The sequence below is a fragment of the Egretta garzetta genome, unplaced genomic scaffold (genome assembly GCF_000687185.1).
Source record: "Egretta garzetta isolate BGI_Z169 unplaced genomic scaffold, ASM68718v1 scaffold382, whole genome shotgun sequence".
Classification (NCBI taxonomy): Eukaryota; Metazoa; Chordata; class Aves; order Pelecaniformes; family Ardeidae; genus Egretta; species Egretta garzetta.
The window spans coordinates 83,790-99,888 of record NW_009258793.1 but is presented as its reverse complement, the minus strand read 5'-3'; the positions used below and the strand labels follow the sequence as shown (position 1 = coordinate 99,888).

The window sequence follows — 16,099 nt, the reverse complement described above, 5'->3', positions numbered from 1 at the left end:
ACCAATGCCATATGGCCTGGAGCAGGCCCCCCCTTAACAAGACAGCAATACAAGGCATGAAGAATCTTACGCTTCACAAAAGGTTAAAAATTTAAATACTCTCCAACTTTAGTGCAAGGCAAGCAAATGATACCACAGGTCCAAGTAGGTGCTCAGCCCCCAGGGGGCCTGGCTCAGAATGAGCACCAGGCAGCAGCACGCACACACACACGCACGCGTGTGCGTACATAGACACACACACAAGAGACGAGTTATTGCTTGGGACACAGCTGGGACGAGTGTGCACAGGAGGGGACAGGACAAGCACAACAGAGAGGTGGGTGAGCCCCACGCGGCTCCCCAGGGACACACAGGGGTCTAGCCCCTCCACTCCTGCCCTGCCCTCAGGCACAGGAGCTGTGCTGGCTCCCCAGGACCCCTGGGGACACACACTAAGCCGGTATGCTGGGTGGGCTGCTCCCAGCCCCACTCACAGCATGACCCCAGGAAGGGACATTCCCTTTACCACGGCTTTGCTCCCAGAGAGCAGGGTCCCTTACGTGTCTGCTCCTCCAATACCAAGCTGGGGCTGGGGACTGCAACACCCCCAGCATGCAGAGACGGCTGGTCTGGAGCTGGTTGGACTGTGCTGGGGCCATCCTGCTCCGTGCTGGGGATCAGACCGACCCTTTGGACCCACAGCAGGTACCTCCTGAGCAGGTGCTGTGGGAGCGGCTGTGTCCCGCTGTGCCACAGGCAGCCTGCCGGCGGTCTGGAGAGGGGGCCGGGATCAGCTCCCTGGAGCTGGCAGCATGTGCGAGACGAGGCAGGAGGAAGCAGGCTCCGGCAGACAGGGAAGCAGGGATGAGGCAGTGACGCTCTGCTGCCAGGATTGCAATGGTAGACGCTTTGGCACAGCAGTTTCCTGTGCCTCGGGGCTGAGCAATGGACTCCGCTGGAGCCAGGGACGCCTCAGCACAGCCAGGAAGGCCCAGGAAAGATGTTTTAGACACCTCAAGGCACAGAAGGCCTCTGCCCAGGACTCCCTGGTACAAAGCTGGCACTGTTGCTCCCCCCATAGGAGGACATTTGTGCCTGTGACAGGGTGGGGGCACTGCAGGTCCCCACCTATAGATTAAAAACTAACATGTGATATGTACAGACCGACGTATATAAATATACACCAAACCTGCAGTGCCGCTTTGGCACCGTGGAATGTGTCAGCAGAGCTGCTCCAGCCTGGCCTCGGCCCACGCTGGCGCAATCCCTCCCTCCCACCCTGGGCTCAGGAGGGGAGCAGCAGCCGGTGGGCGGCAGCAACACAATCCCAAGCGGCAGATTCAAAAGCGTCCAGGTCTGTCTTGGGGATGAGGGGCTTGCCCATGGCCAAAGGCGCCTTGGCCCGAGCCGCATGCTGCCCCCAGCCCTGGAGCCATCCTCACAGTTTTCAAATACAGACGTGTAAAGCTGTAAACAAATCCACCTTGTGGGGCCACTGCTACCTTTGTCCTTCAGGCTGGGCTGTTGTTCTGCTGGGCACCCGGAGAGGGAAGGGGGTCCCAGGGGCTGGAGAACAAGCTGTGCTCTACAGCCGGGTGGGCTCTTCCTCACTGTCGCTGCAGTTTCCACAACAGTCCTGAAGTCAGAAGGGCAAGGAGAGGGAGAAGGGAGAGAGAGGAGCACAGCAAGCAGAGGGTGAGCACGGTCACACAACCCAGCCTACAGCTGCCCTCTGGCAGGGAAGAGCCGGGTCCCCCCCAGGCCTGTGCGTGGGAGAGCTACATGGAGGCAAGGGGCTGGAGGGGACCCCCAGCCTGCAGAGAAACAGTCAAGCTGCATCTGGGGGTTCAGCTCCTGGCATACAGACCGGTGAGCACACAGCTGACTAGCTCAGAAGCTGGGAAGAAGATGGGCTCCACAGACTACAGCCACCCAGGGAGACAGCTCAGTGCCAGCACAGAGGATCTGCCCTGCTCAAGGCTCAGACGGCTGCAGAAGCAGCTGAAGCCCTTTTTGCTGGAATGGGAGGGAGTCTGAGCACGGGGCAATGCCAAACCTTCATGGTTTCTCAACCTTTCTGTGTGTCCTGGACATCCAAAGAGAGGAGTGAAGGGAACTTCCCACAGCCCCCCTGGGAGCAGAGCTCCCAGCAGCGGCGGTGCAGGGGCAGCTTTGGCTCAAGCTGAGGGCAAGGCCTCCCCCACGAAGGCAGCAAGAGTAGGGAAGCAAGATTAGTGGCTCAGGGGGCAGTTAGAACAACAAGCAGCTTGTGCTCTGCTGGGGGAAGGGGTTAGGCACTGAAGGACAACACTCCTCTTTCCCAGATCTTGCCAAGTCCGCGGGCCACCGGGTATTTCCCTGAGCAGAGCAGCCAGGACAGACTGCTCACCTCTGGAAAGAGAAAACACGCGGCAAATCACAGCTCAACCCCTGCCACAGGCAGCTGCCCATCCTCCAGCAGGTCCTGACTGCCTCGGGAAGGGCTGGGTATCCCAGCCCAGAGCTGGCTCTGGCTAGGGCAGCCCACCGAACAGTGAAGCACAACTCTGAGCTCCTCGGGGAAGCAGGAGTCAGCACCGGGTGGCTCAGAACGGGTCCAGAGCCAACCATGCTTGAGTCCCACAGCTGCAAGCAGCTGTTGAGAGGCAGCAGCCCAGACTTTGCCAGTCCTGGAAAGAACGCAAAGACTGTTCGGGGCAGAGGAGACAGGCAGGCAAGCAAGCCCATAGCAGCTGCAGGATGTTTCCGTTCTCCTCATCCCTCGAAAGCACTGCTTTCTCTGCCTGCTCCAGGTCATAGAATCATAGAATCATAGAATGTTTTGGGTTGGAAGGGACCCCTAGAGGTCATCTAGTCCAAGCCCCCTACAGTGAGCAGGGGTCTTGCAGAAACGCTCTGGGGAGCCCAGGAGCCTGTTCCAAGAGCAAGGTCTTCTTCAGGGATGGTATTATTCATGTAGGAAAGGAGCAGACTTGCTATTTTAGTGCCTTCAACAACATCCCTCTGCCTGTCTGACTGCAGCACATTTAGCCAGGACACTCCATCCCAGCCCCATCGACTCCTGCTGCATGGCGAACGGCAGCCAGTTGAGGGCTGGCTCCCTGCAGCCTTGTGTGGGTCCCCCTGAGAGCCCTGGGGTCTGGCCATTTAGCAGCAGGGGGAGACTGCGTGGTGCCCTCTCATGCCCACCTCCCTGCCAGATCTGCCTGGCACAGGCAGGAAAGGGCTCACTGCTGCCAGAGGACTTGCTGTGGAGGCAACACTGGGCAAACCCTCTTACCTGTCTGCTGAATAAGCGCTGGAGTAACCCTTTTTTGGGCTGTGGAGAAGGCTGCCCTTTCCAGTCCAGGTCTGGGGGCACTGTGCCGTCTGTGCTAAAGACATTCAGCTCCTTAAAACACTCTGTCTCGATCATCTGGAAAAGGACACAGAAGGCTGCAGCAACTGCCACACAAAGCCCGGCACCAAGGGCCCAGCAGAGCACAAGAGCAGCAGGGACAGCATGAAACCTGCTGGACACTGCACTCTGCCATGGTGGGCACAAGCAGGAGCAAAGACCCATCCTGAAAACCCACCTCATTCTGCCAAGGAATCGGCACGCTTCCCGTAGCAAACTTCTGGTAGAAGTCATTGTCTGTGGGCTCCAGCTCCACCCCTTTCACTGTGGAGAACTGCTCGATGTCCAGAACATCCTTGCAGTAGATGGCCTGGGGCTAAACAGCACAAGGACTGCTCTAATGCCAGGCTCCATGAAGATATCACCACCTCAAACAACCGTGGCTTATGACCAAGCCTAGGCCCCCTCTACCAGCAGCCCAGAGCTTGCTTGACCCCTGTTCTGCCAGGCTCCAGAAACAAGAGGGAAGGGGATGGGCCCCACCCCAGGGCTCCAGCTCCCCTTGAAAGCACCAGTGACTGAAGAGGTCAACACATGCACGGGCACTTACATCTGGCTTGAAGGGAGGGTCCAGCATGCCTGCTTCCAGCCTCTTGAAGTTGAGGTGCTTGAAGAGAGGGTGCTCCTTCACTTCCTTGGCCCCAGCTCCTCGGCACCCCAGGCGCTCCAGAGGGTCTTTGCACAGGAGCTGCAACACAAAGGAAATCAGTGTGGAGGAAGGAACCTGGGTAGAGGGTGCTTCGGGCAGGAGCAGCCCTCAGGTTGGCTGGGTTCCTGCAATATGTCTCTAGGGATGCCACGGTCCCACTAGGTGACTGGGAGAGCGAGGAATTAAGGCACTCTGGACCCTTCTGCGCTGCCTTATCAGAGCCAAGGGAAGCTGGCTGCCACCAGCACCTCTACAGGGAGCAGCATCAACGTTCTCCCACTGTGTGCAAAGAGGTGGCGGGAGCAAAGGGACAGGGATGCACACTCGTACCATGGTGCAGAGGGAGCGGGCAGAGGGCGAGAACTTCTCCGAGTACTCCTCCTGCACTTCCTTCACCAACCGCTCCACCTCCTCCCGCTTGATCTTCTTCTTGCGCTGCTGGAAGGGGGACTGTCCCTCGATCATCTCGTACACCAGGCAGCCCAGGGCCCACCAGTCTGGGCTGAACGTGTAGCGCTCGTTCTTCACCACCTCCGGAGCTACATGGGAGCAGGGGTGAGGGACGTGTGAGGGTAGGGAGAGGCATGTGTGCAGTCAGAAACCACTTTTTGATAAAACCAGGGCCACTTACCCATGTAGCCAACTGTCCCCACCCGGCCCTTGATTGTTTGGCCCTCCGGCACGTGCACAGCTAGCCCCAGGTCTGAGATACGGATGTGACCTGCACAGAGGAGGAGACAAGTTAACAGGACAGGATCAAGGCACAATGTTTGAAACCGCCAAGAACACAGAGCAACCCTGGTTCAAGCAGAGGAAGAAAGAAGGACTCAGGGCCAGGGATCCTCTTGACCCTACACTCACCGTGGTCATCCAGCAATATGTTCTCTGGCTTCAGGTCCCTAGGAAGGAAGGGACCTGATTAGCAAGAAGCCTGTTGTCAAAGCAAAGGATGCAAGCTACAGTGACATCTCAAGAAGTCACAGAAAAGCAGCAGAGGGATGCAATGCCCCTGCCTCGGGCACACAGGTAATTTTCCTCTCATCCTTGCCCTGGAGTTAGCTCTTTGAGCTCTCCCCTCCCACACAGAGAGGCAGGACATGACAACCTTCAACTCTCTGCAAGGAAGCAGTGAGCCTGTGGCCGATTCCCTTTTTGCAGGTGCAGAACTCATTATGGGACAAGCCATGCAAAAGAGAAGGAGCAGAGGCTTCTGCTTGTCCTGCCCCAGGGCAAGGCACAGGGTATGACTAGAAGGGACATTCTGTCACATGTTTAGCCATGCTATCCCTAACACTGCATCACACGAGACAGTGAGTATAGCTGTACAATCAGGTTGTTCTCCCTCCTGCCCAGCTCTCAGTCTTGAGCGTATCAGGGCAGCCTACCCTCCTTCGTCCTAGTGTCAATACTGCCCGGGGAGTTAAGCACTTTAAGCACCCAAGTGCGGGCCCGAGGTGTTCACAGCATGATCACATCCTGTTCTTGGTGATCATTTACCAGCATGAGGAAGCCAAGCTAAGCTCTCCCGCCTCTCCCATGAGATCAGCTTTCTGTTCCTGATCCCCTCTCACCCAACTCTGTGCTGCTTGCAAGCCTGAGCTTATTTTCTTGAGCAGACAGACCCAGCTGGGCTTAGTAAGAGCAGAAGGAACCCTCTCGCTTCTGCAGCCCATACAAGATCTCCCAATAGGGGCCGGGCAGCGCGCACCTGTACACTATTCTCTCCTGGTGCAAGTCTTCGAGGCCACAGCAGATTTCGGCAGCATAGAAAGCTGCCCGGGGCTCCTCGAAGCCAGCCTCTCCCATGTGGTAGATATGGAACTTGAGGTCCCCTCCATTCATGAGGGTCAGCACTAGGCAGAGAGCATCTTTAGTTTCATATGCATAGGCTAAGCTCACCTGCAATTCAGGGCAGAAAGGCTGTTAGAAGACACAGCTAGAAGAGGGAGGTGCTCACGCTCCGATGGGCACTTTGTCACCCAAGCAGCCACTCACGAGCAGCAGGACTGGGCCTTTGCCAGCAGAGGAGGCAGAGGGGGAGCTGTGCAAACCCAGGGAGGACGTGGAAGGGCCCAGCAGCCCCAGCATACCCCCAGCTTTCCTCAGACAGGGAAGACACTATTTCCCTAAGCCGGAACTGCTCCCCTCCAGGGGCAAGCAGCATCCAACAGCAACCTCAGGGCAGCAAATAGTGAATCCTCCATAAAGGGAGGTTTCAGGTTGTCCACACCTCAGTGCAGCCAGGGAGATAGCTCCCCACCACAGCTCAGGGCTAGGCTTCTGCCCACTTGGCTGCCTGGAGAGACAGTTCTTGCTGCTTTCTTGTGTCCCAGAGGTTAAGAAAGTGCCTATGAGACCACATGGGTGTTTGGGGGCATTTACAGCATCTTGTGGAGGCAGTAGGAGGTCCTGCCAGACCCCAGCCTTGTGAGAGATCTGCAGCTGCCAGAACCCTACCCCATGGGCAGGGCCTGCTCCTGCCTCTCCACATGGGGTGAGGAGCACAGAGGTACTGGGCTGACTGGTTGGAGGAAGAATCAACCGCAGCAGCAAAGTTGAGAGCAATTCCTATGTACTTACTACAAACCTACTGTTCACTTTTTCCAGGATCTGTTTCTCATTCAGGGCCATGGCCTCTCCTTTCCGCTTTTTGATCCGTTTCTTCTCTAGCTTCTTGCAGGCATACATCTTCCCTGTGGCACGCACTTGGCAGGCACAAACCTGGAGGGGATGACAAGGCTCAGTACCCTCCCACTGCCATTTCCAGGCTGAGGGTCTAGGTTCTGCTCTCAGGAAGATGCAAGGGAAAGCAAAGATGTCCTTGTCCCTGCCTCACTCTGAGGTTAGCAAGGAGTCCGTTGTCAAAGCAAGGACACAGGGAACAGTGACATCTTCACATGTCACAGATAAGCAGCAGAGGGCTGAGATGCCCCTGTGACCTGTAGCAGCACCATGGCTGGTGCCTGGGAAGACAGAAGGCCACTCCAGAAAGAGAAGGAAGCCTGACAGTGGCAGTTTTCAGGAGTGCAGTTTCCCCTGCCAACCAGTAAGCACCACAGGGCATGTACTACCTACCCTGTGCAACACCTTCCACACCTCCAGTGCCTGGCGAGAAGGGAGTTCCTGCCCCTCAAGAGGGGAACTGACAGATCATGCAATGCCCAGAGCACAGCAGTGCCCAGTGCAGGGCCCCCCCAGCCAGCAGCACCTGCCTCCAAGTGCTGGAGCAGCTCGTGGCACCCTGATGGCCAACCCAGGCCCACATCTGGCAGCAGGCAATGTTGGCTGCCTGGTACCCCCAATGCAAAAGAAATGCTGACTGCTCACCTCCCCAAAACCGCCCTTGCCCAGCACACGGTACTGGCGGAAAGTGTTTTTGGTCACTGGCTGCCTGTGAGGGAAAGGAAACTGGAGTGAGATGGGAGCAGGGAGAGAGTAGGGGCTGAAGCCCAAACTGCCCCCATGCCCTGGCCTGAGAGACTGTGGCCCACCGCAAAACCCCTGCTCAAGCAGACCTTGCTTCCCTGCGAGGAGAGCAAGGCTAGGGCTGCTGATGGTGCCAATAAAGGGCCCTGAAGGAGCACAAGAGCAGACAAAGGCCAGGCCCTTGGGTCCTGCTAGGGCCCAGCACAGGAAGGAGCCCAAGGGACCCCTCAGGCAGCCCATGCGAGCAGGGTGCAGGTCTCCCAGCAATGCTGGGAAGTGTTACCGTTCCAGCCATTTCCACTGCAGGAAGCGGTTGAAGTACAAGCTGTCGAGGTAGTCAGCAAAGGGAGCCACGCTCAGGTAGTCGTGGATAAGCCTAGGAGAGAGCAGAGCCAGCAAGGTTGCCAAGAGCTGATCCCAGACGTGGAAGAGCCTGGCAGTCCAAGGAAAGAGGAGGTGAGCAGGCCTGAGAGCCCGGTCACATTGCCATCCCCTCACCCAGCCTGGCGCTGAATCACCCACGCACCCCATGCAGCCCTGGCCCAGAAAGCCCACCCTCTGCGCTATGCCTGATGCAAAAGGAAGGCGTGTTGGAGGCACCGCTGTAACAGCACCCTGGGACCTGGGCTGGCACTGCTAACCGTGGCCTCTCAGCACCAGCCCAGGCTGCGGGACAAAAGGTGACAATGGGACACTTTGCAATTGCTCCCCTGCTCACAGGACAAATGCACACACAAGGCTGTAATCAGCTGCTGAAAGCTGCTAGCAATGTTCAGCACCAGGGGCTGAGCTGTTCGCTTTCAGATGAATATCCAGCACAAAAGGCCACAGGAGATCCTGCTTGAGAGAGCTGACTGCCTCAGGGACCAGAGCCAGGGCTGCCCAGCAGAGTAAAGAGCCTTAGACATAGTGTCTAGACTGGAGACATGCATCAAGGAGAAGCGGACGGGCTTTTCCTCTTTCAGCGCTTGCCAAGAGCGGGCAGAGCCCAGCCCGGAGGCTCTGCATTCAGACAGCGACACTAGTTACCACACACAGAGCTAACGCTCCCCAGAAGACTGCAGCAAACCCATTGCCACAGCCCTGCACTCGATTAGGCAATGTGCTCCAGCTACTGTTCAGGGAGGGGTGGAGGCCATAAGCCCAGTTTGCCTAACAGCTTCCGATTCACACCCTGAGCCAGGACCTCAGTCACTGCTTCTGCGATGGGAACAGAAGCGACCTTTGATCCCCGCAGCAACAGCCAGTGTAACCTAACCCCAACAGCCACATCTGTGGCCAGAGGGAGAGGACAGCTGGCATCGGGACTGCAGCTGTCAACTCCGCTCTACGGGTGCCTACGAGATCCTGGCACAAGACTAGGAACAGCATGGCCAGATGCTGAGGCTCACTGAAAGAGGTCTTCCCAAACGGTACTCAGATTCATGGCAGACTGAGAGGAGTGACAGAGGTTTCTGCAGCAGCTTGTAGCTCCCAGAGCCCATGGGAGCTCCTTGCATTTCCTTTCCTGTAGCTGTGCTGAAAACCACTAGCCCAAAACTCCCCAGGCTCCAGCCTTAGCACCAGCCCTCAGTCTCCTGGAGGAAGGGACCACAAGGGACAAGGTGAGTTAGGTGCAGCATCTTCCCCATGACATGGTGTGGCCCCAGCCCTCCAACTTACTTAGTGGATTCCTTGAAGAGTTCCTTGGAAGGTTCCTGCTCCAGCCTCTCACAACAGGCATCCACCAGCTGTGAGGGGACTTCAGGCACATGGTCCTCACTCTGGGGACAAAGGGATGGAGTCAGACATAGGGAGCAGAGCACAAGAATCCTCCCAGGAAGGAGAAGCCCACAGTAACAGCACACAGGCACCCATCTGCTTTAGGGACAGTCACAATAGCAGCAATGGTTGCTTGTGAGATAGTAGGGTGGCTCTGTACTCTGCCCTCACCATGCTGCCCAGCACATTTGCTGTGGCGGGACATGGTTAGTGACAGCCATCAGCTTTCCAACTGCTCTACCATTGCAGGCAGCAAACACAACCCTCTTACTCACATTTGGCTTCAAGTACTTTTCAATCAGGTGCTGCCCGCATTCCTTCCGCTTCTCATCTGGAGCCACTTCGTACCCTGCCTGCACAGAGCAAACAGCATGAGGAGCAGGTCCAGCCAGGAACCGAGCCTTGCTACTGGGCAACAGCTGCAGAGCCACAACACCCTCTGCCCAAGGTTTCCCATGCTTTCCTGGAAAGCCAGATCTCCAGCAAACAGCTCCCTAACCAAAGGCCCAGCCCTATCTTGCAGAAATTGCAACTCGCAGTTTTTCTATTCAGGAAAACCCTACATGCCCAGAAGTACCTGGCAAGTGCCAGAGGACCCAGGGCCAACCAGTCTGTGCCCAGGGCGCCAAGAACATCCCTGCCTCCCCCAATGAAGCCCAGGTTTCCCATGCTTTCCTGGAAAGCCAGATCTCAGGGCGCCATGAACATCCCTGCCTCCCCCAATGAAGCCTGATGGGCTTTGCTCTTACCACAGCATCCAGGAACTTGACGCAGCGTGACAGCTCAGGTCGTGTCTCACAGAACTGCCGAAAGAGCATGTGCCCAATGGGCTGCTTCTCACATAGGCTGTGGTAGTCCCGCTCTGCAAATGTGGAGAAGACCACTCACTGCCAACCCCTGAGGAGCAGCCACAGCCCACCGCCCTGGCCACAGGTGGTGGTGGAGAGGCCTGCGACTTGTCAGCTGGCTGCTCACACCAGCCTGAGACTCCCAGGAGAGTGAAATGCACCCAACGGGAACAAAAGGCGTGACCAAGCTTTTACATTCCCCTATGGAAGATCCTCTTCCCTGGAAGAGGTTTGACCTGCTGTTCTGTACAGCCTGCCCCTCTTGTTTCTAGCAAGGGATCTTGGTGTCTCCTGCTTGCCTGGAGGCTCTCTTCTCAAACCTGTCCCCAGGAGATTGACTGATTACTCCAGACACACAACTTGTCTTGGAACATGAGGAACACACCGACCTTATTTCGAGGCAGATCGTCCAGGCCAAGAGTTGCTCTGATGATTCTTACAAACCACTCGTATTCCCAAAGGCCCTGCTGGAAGCAGCAGCATCAAAATGCGGGGCACCATTTCCACAGATGTCCTGATAATGCTGTGCACAGCAATTAGAAACCTCCCCCGCCTTGATGGGACAGCCGCTCGCTTGTACATCAACTCCTATCACCCTCTGGAGGTCGGCTTCCCTGCTGATTCCTCCTACCCCTCTATGAAGTCTGGCAGCCCAGGCACAAATTCCTTTAGCTATCCAGAGCACTTCCGGTTCTCTGCTTTTTTTTAACTCCCCTTCCACTCATAAGATTTTGTCTGATCATGGGCCAGAACAGATTTGTTACAGCCATTGCCACCGAGGGTTGCAGGCTGCCTGGGGTGCAGATGTGCAGCCGTCCAACAGCTCGCAGGGGATCTTCCAGCGCTCCCTGGGGCTGGGTACTGCCGGCCTTCCCCTCCCCGTGCAGTAGTTTCTCCCGAGGAAGCTGTGGCTTCCTGAGAGTGCACAAGATTTCCTTATGTCTGCAGAGGAAGGAGTTCCCTTCAGCTGGGGAGGATGAGAGCTTGCTGCTGGCAAGATCAGAAGCTTTCAGCTGCCCTCGCTGCTGCCCAGGCTCACACAAGGTTGCTCCCTGCGGTCAGGGCACACAAACCTTAATTCTGCAGTGGGCAACCAGCCCACCATACCCATAGTCCTGCCAAGACTCTGGAATAGGAACGAAATGCCTTTCTAGGAGTTCCCTTCAGCTGGGGAGGATGAGAGCTTGCTGCTGGCAAGATCAGAAGCTTTCAGCTGCCCTCGCTGCTGCCCAGGCTCACACAAGGTTGCTCCCTGCGGTCAGGGCACACAAACCTTAATTCTGCAGTGGGCAACCAGCCCACCATACCCATAGTCCTGCCAAGACTCTGGAATAGGAACGAAATGCCTTTCTAGCAGGCTGAGAGGGGAAAACAAAACCACTCCAGCCAAAGAGCGACCCAAGCACGAGGAACAGGGCCATTTTTCCCACAGGGAAACGAAGTGAGGTGGCTGCCACCTCGGCCAGAAGCAATTCTCACATGCCTTCCCAAAGGGAAGTGGGGACACAGGCGGTGACAGCCAGCCGCTGAGAGGGACTTGCATCCCAAAGCATCACAAGGTCACTGTCCCGTACAGTGGGACAGCAGAGACAGACAGACCACCAGCACTTGCCACCGGCAAATGGGCAGCACAACAAAGGTGAAGTTTAGTGCTGGAAAACATGTCATGACACCCACAGGAAGGGCGGCTGCAGGCAGAAGATGGGCATCAGTTTGACGGAAAGCTCTGCTGCAGGCACACAAGTCAGAGAAGCAGATAGGGGTTGAGATGGCCAAGATGGGAGCTGCAAGGAGAGCCCAGGCCAGACCTGTGCTCAGTGCTCAGGACCTGCTCCAGAGAGGCAGTCTGCAGCAAAAACAAAGCGAGAATCTCTATCTGACTACACTCAGCTGCGAAAGCAGCCCCGGGAGGTGGTGCACAGCGTGCACAGCAGCAGAACCAGGCTGTTGTGAGCTTGGATGATGGAGGTTGAGTTATTCCAAGTGCTACAGTCCCCTGTGCCCTCAAAGGGAGCCTTGGAACTGCCAGGACCTGGAAAACCTGGTCAGGGTGGAACTGGGGACTGGAGCTGCAGAAACCTCCCAAACTCATGCAGCCCAGTGACATGTGCTCTGCAACAAGGCCAGCGCTGTGCCACTCTCCAGCTGACAGCTGAATCCAGAGTGACAACTTAAACAAGCTCCCCCCTTCCCAGGAAGCAGAGCATTTCCACCCTCTGTGCCCCAAAACAATTTCACGTGAGCTCAGGACCAAGCCTGCTGCACAAACAACATTAAAACCATGAAGAGTACAAAGTGCAGTATTAAAATGACAGGCCAAGCCCTGCCCAACTGTACAATTCTCATCCATACTGCACAGCAAGAAACCAGTTTTGCCCGAGTAAAGCTGCTGTGTTAGAAGCCGAGAGCTGCAGAGCAGGGCTGAATCCCAGCCAAGGAGTCCAGAAAATGTTAGTTGAACCTTTGTTATTTATGCAAAGGCACCCCAGAGCAATGCTCCAAAGCTCTGCAACACCGAGCAGGTCTGTTTGCCCAGAGAAGGGTGCCTATCTCTAGTGAAGCTCCTCACAGCCTGGAAGGCATGCGGGTACATCAACAGGCACTATCCAGTGAGCGTCACGCAGCTGTGACTTACCCATCTATTGTTTCTTCCCTACATCCTGAGCTCTGAGTGAACCTGCCTGGGTTTTGGCCGACATGTGCCCCCTTATATGTCCCTGACCCTCACGGGACTCAAATTCCTTCACGTGCACCCAGTTTTGGGTGCACAACACCCACACACGCTCACCCACCAGCCCCGCTCCAGAGCGGAGCCTGGGCACTGTTCAGCTCCCACCAGCCGCCGCATCTCACCGAGGGTTTGTCGAAGATCCTCGCAGAGGCTGATGTGGGGGAACTGCAGCATCTGGCGCCATTTCTTACTCTTGCCTTTCCTGTTTCCGCCACCACCTGCAGGGCACACAAAATCGGTACCATCAGTTATGAAGCAAGAACGTCCGACTGCAGCCTAGCCTTACCAGGAGCCGAGAGAGGAGGCACCCTCTGTCTGTTTACACGAGCAAGCCCAGGCAAGGAAAACAAGAACCAAAGTGGTACTGCCGTCTCCTGGCTGGTAGAACAAAAGCACCAGAGCCTCTGACTGCCAGAAGAAGCGGACGGACCAACCACTCTGCCAGCTGAACAGCCGCAGCCAAGAACTCGAAGACCTTTCACCTGGACATCTCAGTGACTCATATTTAACTTTGGAGAATCAGGGCAGGGGCAGGAGTGCCTAAAGCCACAGGTTACTCGATGCCTGCACAAGAGTTCTTGGCTCCCAGGCCTGTCCTCAGGACCTCTGCATAACTAATCACCTCTCCAGGCCAAGCCTTGCTTGGTGTGAAGCTCTTCCTGCTGTAGTAGTAATGTTCCTGCCACCTACTCATTCCAGACTGATTGCTTAGTCCAGGGAGGGGCTCTCAGAGAGAGGACACGAAGCTGGGAGACAGGAATTCCTGCTCTAATCCTGGCTCCACAGACAACTCACTGCATCGCCCCAGGCTCACCACTTCAGTTTCCCACCTGTGAAGTAGAGACACTCCCACCTTTCTCCACAGATAAGCCAGCCTCAGAAAAGTGAGATCCAAGAACTAGGTATTATTCCAGCTTCAGTTGCTGGAGTAAATGCCCCAGTGCTGTAGGACAGGGTGGGAAAGCTTCTAGATAGACCAAAAAATTTACATCATAGCAAGCACTAAGTACTGAAATACTTGTGTGTCTGATTGCTGGGATCAGCCAACCTCCAGGGATTGCCTTCCCCCAACCCAGTGCCAACACACACACACATGCACACAATCTCCCACCTCCCTTTGGAAATACATTAAATCACCCTTTGGGCCAAAGGCACTGCTTTCTGAAATCAGGGGAGGTTGAACATCATTTATCAGCTCTTGAGAAACACTTTCATAACACTTTCCTCCACTGTGGATGCAATTCAGCCCCTAATCCTAGACACGGTCCCAGGGGCATCCAGCTCCCGGCGTGGCAGAAGGCTTTGGCTGGACAGGCAGGTGGGATGGGCTGTCACAGCCAGCCTCCTGCAGGGCCAGCCCCAGGTCCGAGCCCCTGGCACACTGCGGGTTGCTGCACTACATCTGCCCTGCACCAGCAGCTGGGCTGCACGATTATACAAACTCAGGAAGGAAGTGACTCAAGGGTAAGCAGGGGTGGAAGAAACCAGCAGCACAGACACCTTCTTGTCAGCCACAGCTTGCGGCAACAAAACAGATGGGGGCAACTAAGCGAGGGCACGGGAGGACAAGCCATCCTCACCCCAAGAGCGCCCAAGGAAAAGCAGAGCTGTGCCCCACAGCACCCGAAGGACCGGCAGCTTGCATTTCCTTGAGTTGTTTGCTTTGAAAGGAGGCTCCAGTGCCATTCACCCATGGTTCTCCCCCACCCTCCCGGTGCCGCAGCAAACAGCCCAGCAGAGAACTTGTCTCCTACATGCCAACCACCCATTTCGGGGACAGGGCAAGGGGTTGGCTGCCTCCACCCAGAGCTCACCACAGGGGAGCTTCAGGGCTTGGTAATACCTCAAAGCTGAGTCTGTTGTTCCTCTGCCAGAGGCCAGCAGGCAAGTGGGACAATGGGGGAAGGATCTGTCACCTTCCTGGGGCCAAAACTTCCTAGAAATGTTTGAAGGAAACAGAGCACAGTCATCCTATGGCAGCAGCTGAAGATGGCTGTCAGCAGTCCCCTCAACTCATCCAGGGTGATCTCAGCCCCGCACTCCCATACCAGACCACGAGGCTCCCAAAAAGGCTGAGCTGGAGAAAAGCACCCAGTGCTGCCAGACCTGGCCAGCAAAGCAGCTCTGTCCTGTCACACAGGCTGCCAGAGCTTGCCCCAGTGGCCACCACTGCCACCCAGACACAGGTGGGAGACCCATGGAAAGGCAGCACAGCCACCCGCGGCTCTCACAGGCCAGAAACCATCCAGCACAAGTGTGCCAGTGGATTGCATCTGCCTGCAGCCAAACTGCCCACGGCCTGCCAAGGCTGAGGCACCAGGGGAGTGCTGTGAAGCACCGTAGCAGCCGTCTGACACCTTGCTCTGCATCAGCAACCAAACTCTGCTCTGCTGAAGGCACAACAGGAACCAGTCTCCTGGTCACTCACTGTGGGAAGCACGGTCTCGTGTCCAGAGGTCACCAGTGCCGCTGCTTGGTTTTGTCTGGATTTGGTTTTGAACCAACCCTTGTCATTATGAAACATAATGCCATGGTCCAGCATGGTCATCATGCCTGAAGTACCTACACTACGCCTGATTTCCAAGCAGCGCAAAAATGTTTCTGCCTGTGTAAATTTAATTTTGTTGCTCTTTGCTCCCACAAATCCAATCTCTAAAGCCCTCTAACTAGATTTCAGCAGGCCCCTCAGGCTCCAGATTGACTTGGTCTGGCCAGCTGCACACCGCGGGCCAGCAGGGACTGTACTTCCCCGCCACTTTACACGATCTAATGAACTCCCCGACTCCTGGCTGAATCAGATCTTCTCTGCAAAGGACCAGGCTCCTGTGTGACAGACTTCCCAGCTCCCTCCTTAGGCCATCCTGAGGCTTCTCTGCACGGCAGGCTGCATTCCCCGCCGAGGCCCCAGCATCCAGCCATGACCCCTGAAGCAGCAGGAGCTTTGTGGCCCTGCAGCAAAGCTCCTGGAGCTGAGCGGACCAGGGGCCGGGGCTGGTGTGAAGGCGGCGGAGGGGTGGGGCTCACCGCTGCAGTTTTGGGATCAGCCCTTGCGTGGGAAGCAGCAGTTTACCAGCCTGAAATCAATTTTTTCTCCTAAAGCTGCTTTTTCCCCCTCTGCCAGAGGAGCAGGAGCAGCCTCTGGAAGGGGTAAGGCTGGAGGCTGCCCGCACCAGCAGGAGGCGGGCAGGGTTTCCACAGAGAGGCAGCGAGGCGGCCCCGGGAGGGCCCAGCACCCCCCGGAGGAAGCGCAGCCCGGGGCGCTGAGCAACTCCCAGTTGCCCGGAGCAGCGCCCGGCGCCGGGGCCTCA

General features: G+C 56.6%; 2 protein-coding genes across 5 annotated transcripts in view; one reads left to right on the top strand and one right to left on the bottom strand.

The window, feature by feature from the left end:
• DBN1 (drebrin 1) overlaps window positions 1-1,444 on the top strand; it is a 28,933-nt gene extending 27,489 nt beyond the window's left edge. The window contains exon 15 of the mRNA XM_035889294.1: window positions 1,269-1,444. Within this exon, the coding sequence (XP_035745187.1) occupies window positions 1,269-1,444 (176 nt within the window). The remainder of the gene's footprint in view (window positions 1-1,268) is intronic.
• GRK6 (G protein-coupled receptor kinase 6) lies at window positions 249-13,011 on the bottom strand. Of its 4 annotated transcripts, none has more exons than XM_035889301.1 (16): window positions 12,914-12,989; window positions 10,450-10,583; window positions 9,962-10,074; window positions 9,488-9,565; window positions 9,114-9,214; window positions 7,735-7,827; window positions 7,353-7,416; window positions 6,606-6,746; window positions 5,734-5,924; window positions 4,887-4,924; window positions 4,657-4,746; window positions 4,356-4,564; window positions 3,927-4,064; window positions 3,555-3,692; window positions 3,260-3,394; window positions 249-1,615 (listed from the first exon to the last, which is right to left on the bottom strand). In XM_035889301.1, exons 3-16 carry the CDS (start codon window positions 10,028-10,030, stop codon window positions 1,565-1,567), a joined length of 1,536 nt encoding a protein of 511 aa, XP_035745194.1. In that variant the 5' UTR covers window positions 10,031-10,074; window positions 10,450-10,583; window positions 12,914-12,989; the 3' UTR covers window positions 249-1,564. The 4 variants fall into 4 exon arrangements, with proteins under 4 accessions (XP_035745194.1, XP_035745196.1, XP_035745195.1 ...); XM_035889303.1 differs by having other exon boundaries at window positions 10,450-10,527; window positions 12,914-12,982; XM_035889302.1 differs by having other exon boundaries at window positions 10,450-10,524; window positions 12,914-12,980.
• Between the last annotated feature and the right edge of the window lie 3,088 nt (window positions 13,012-16,099).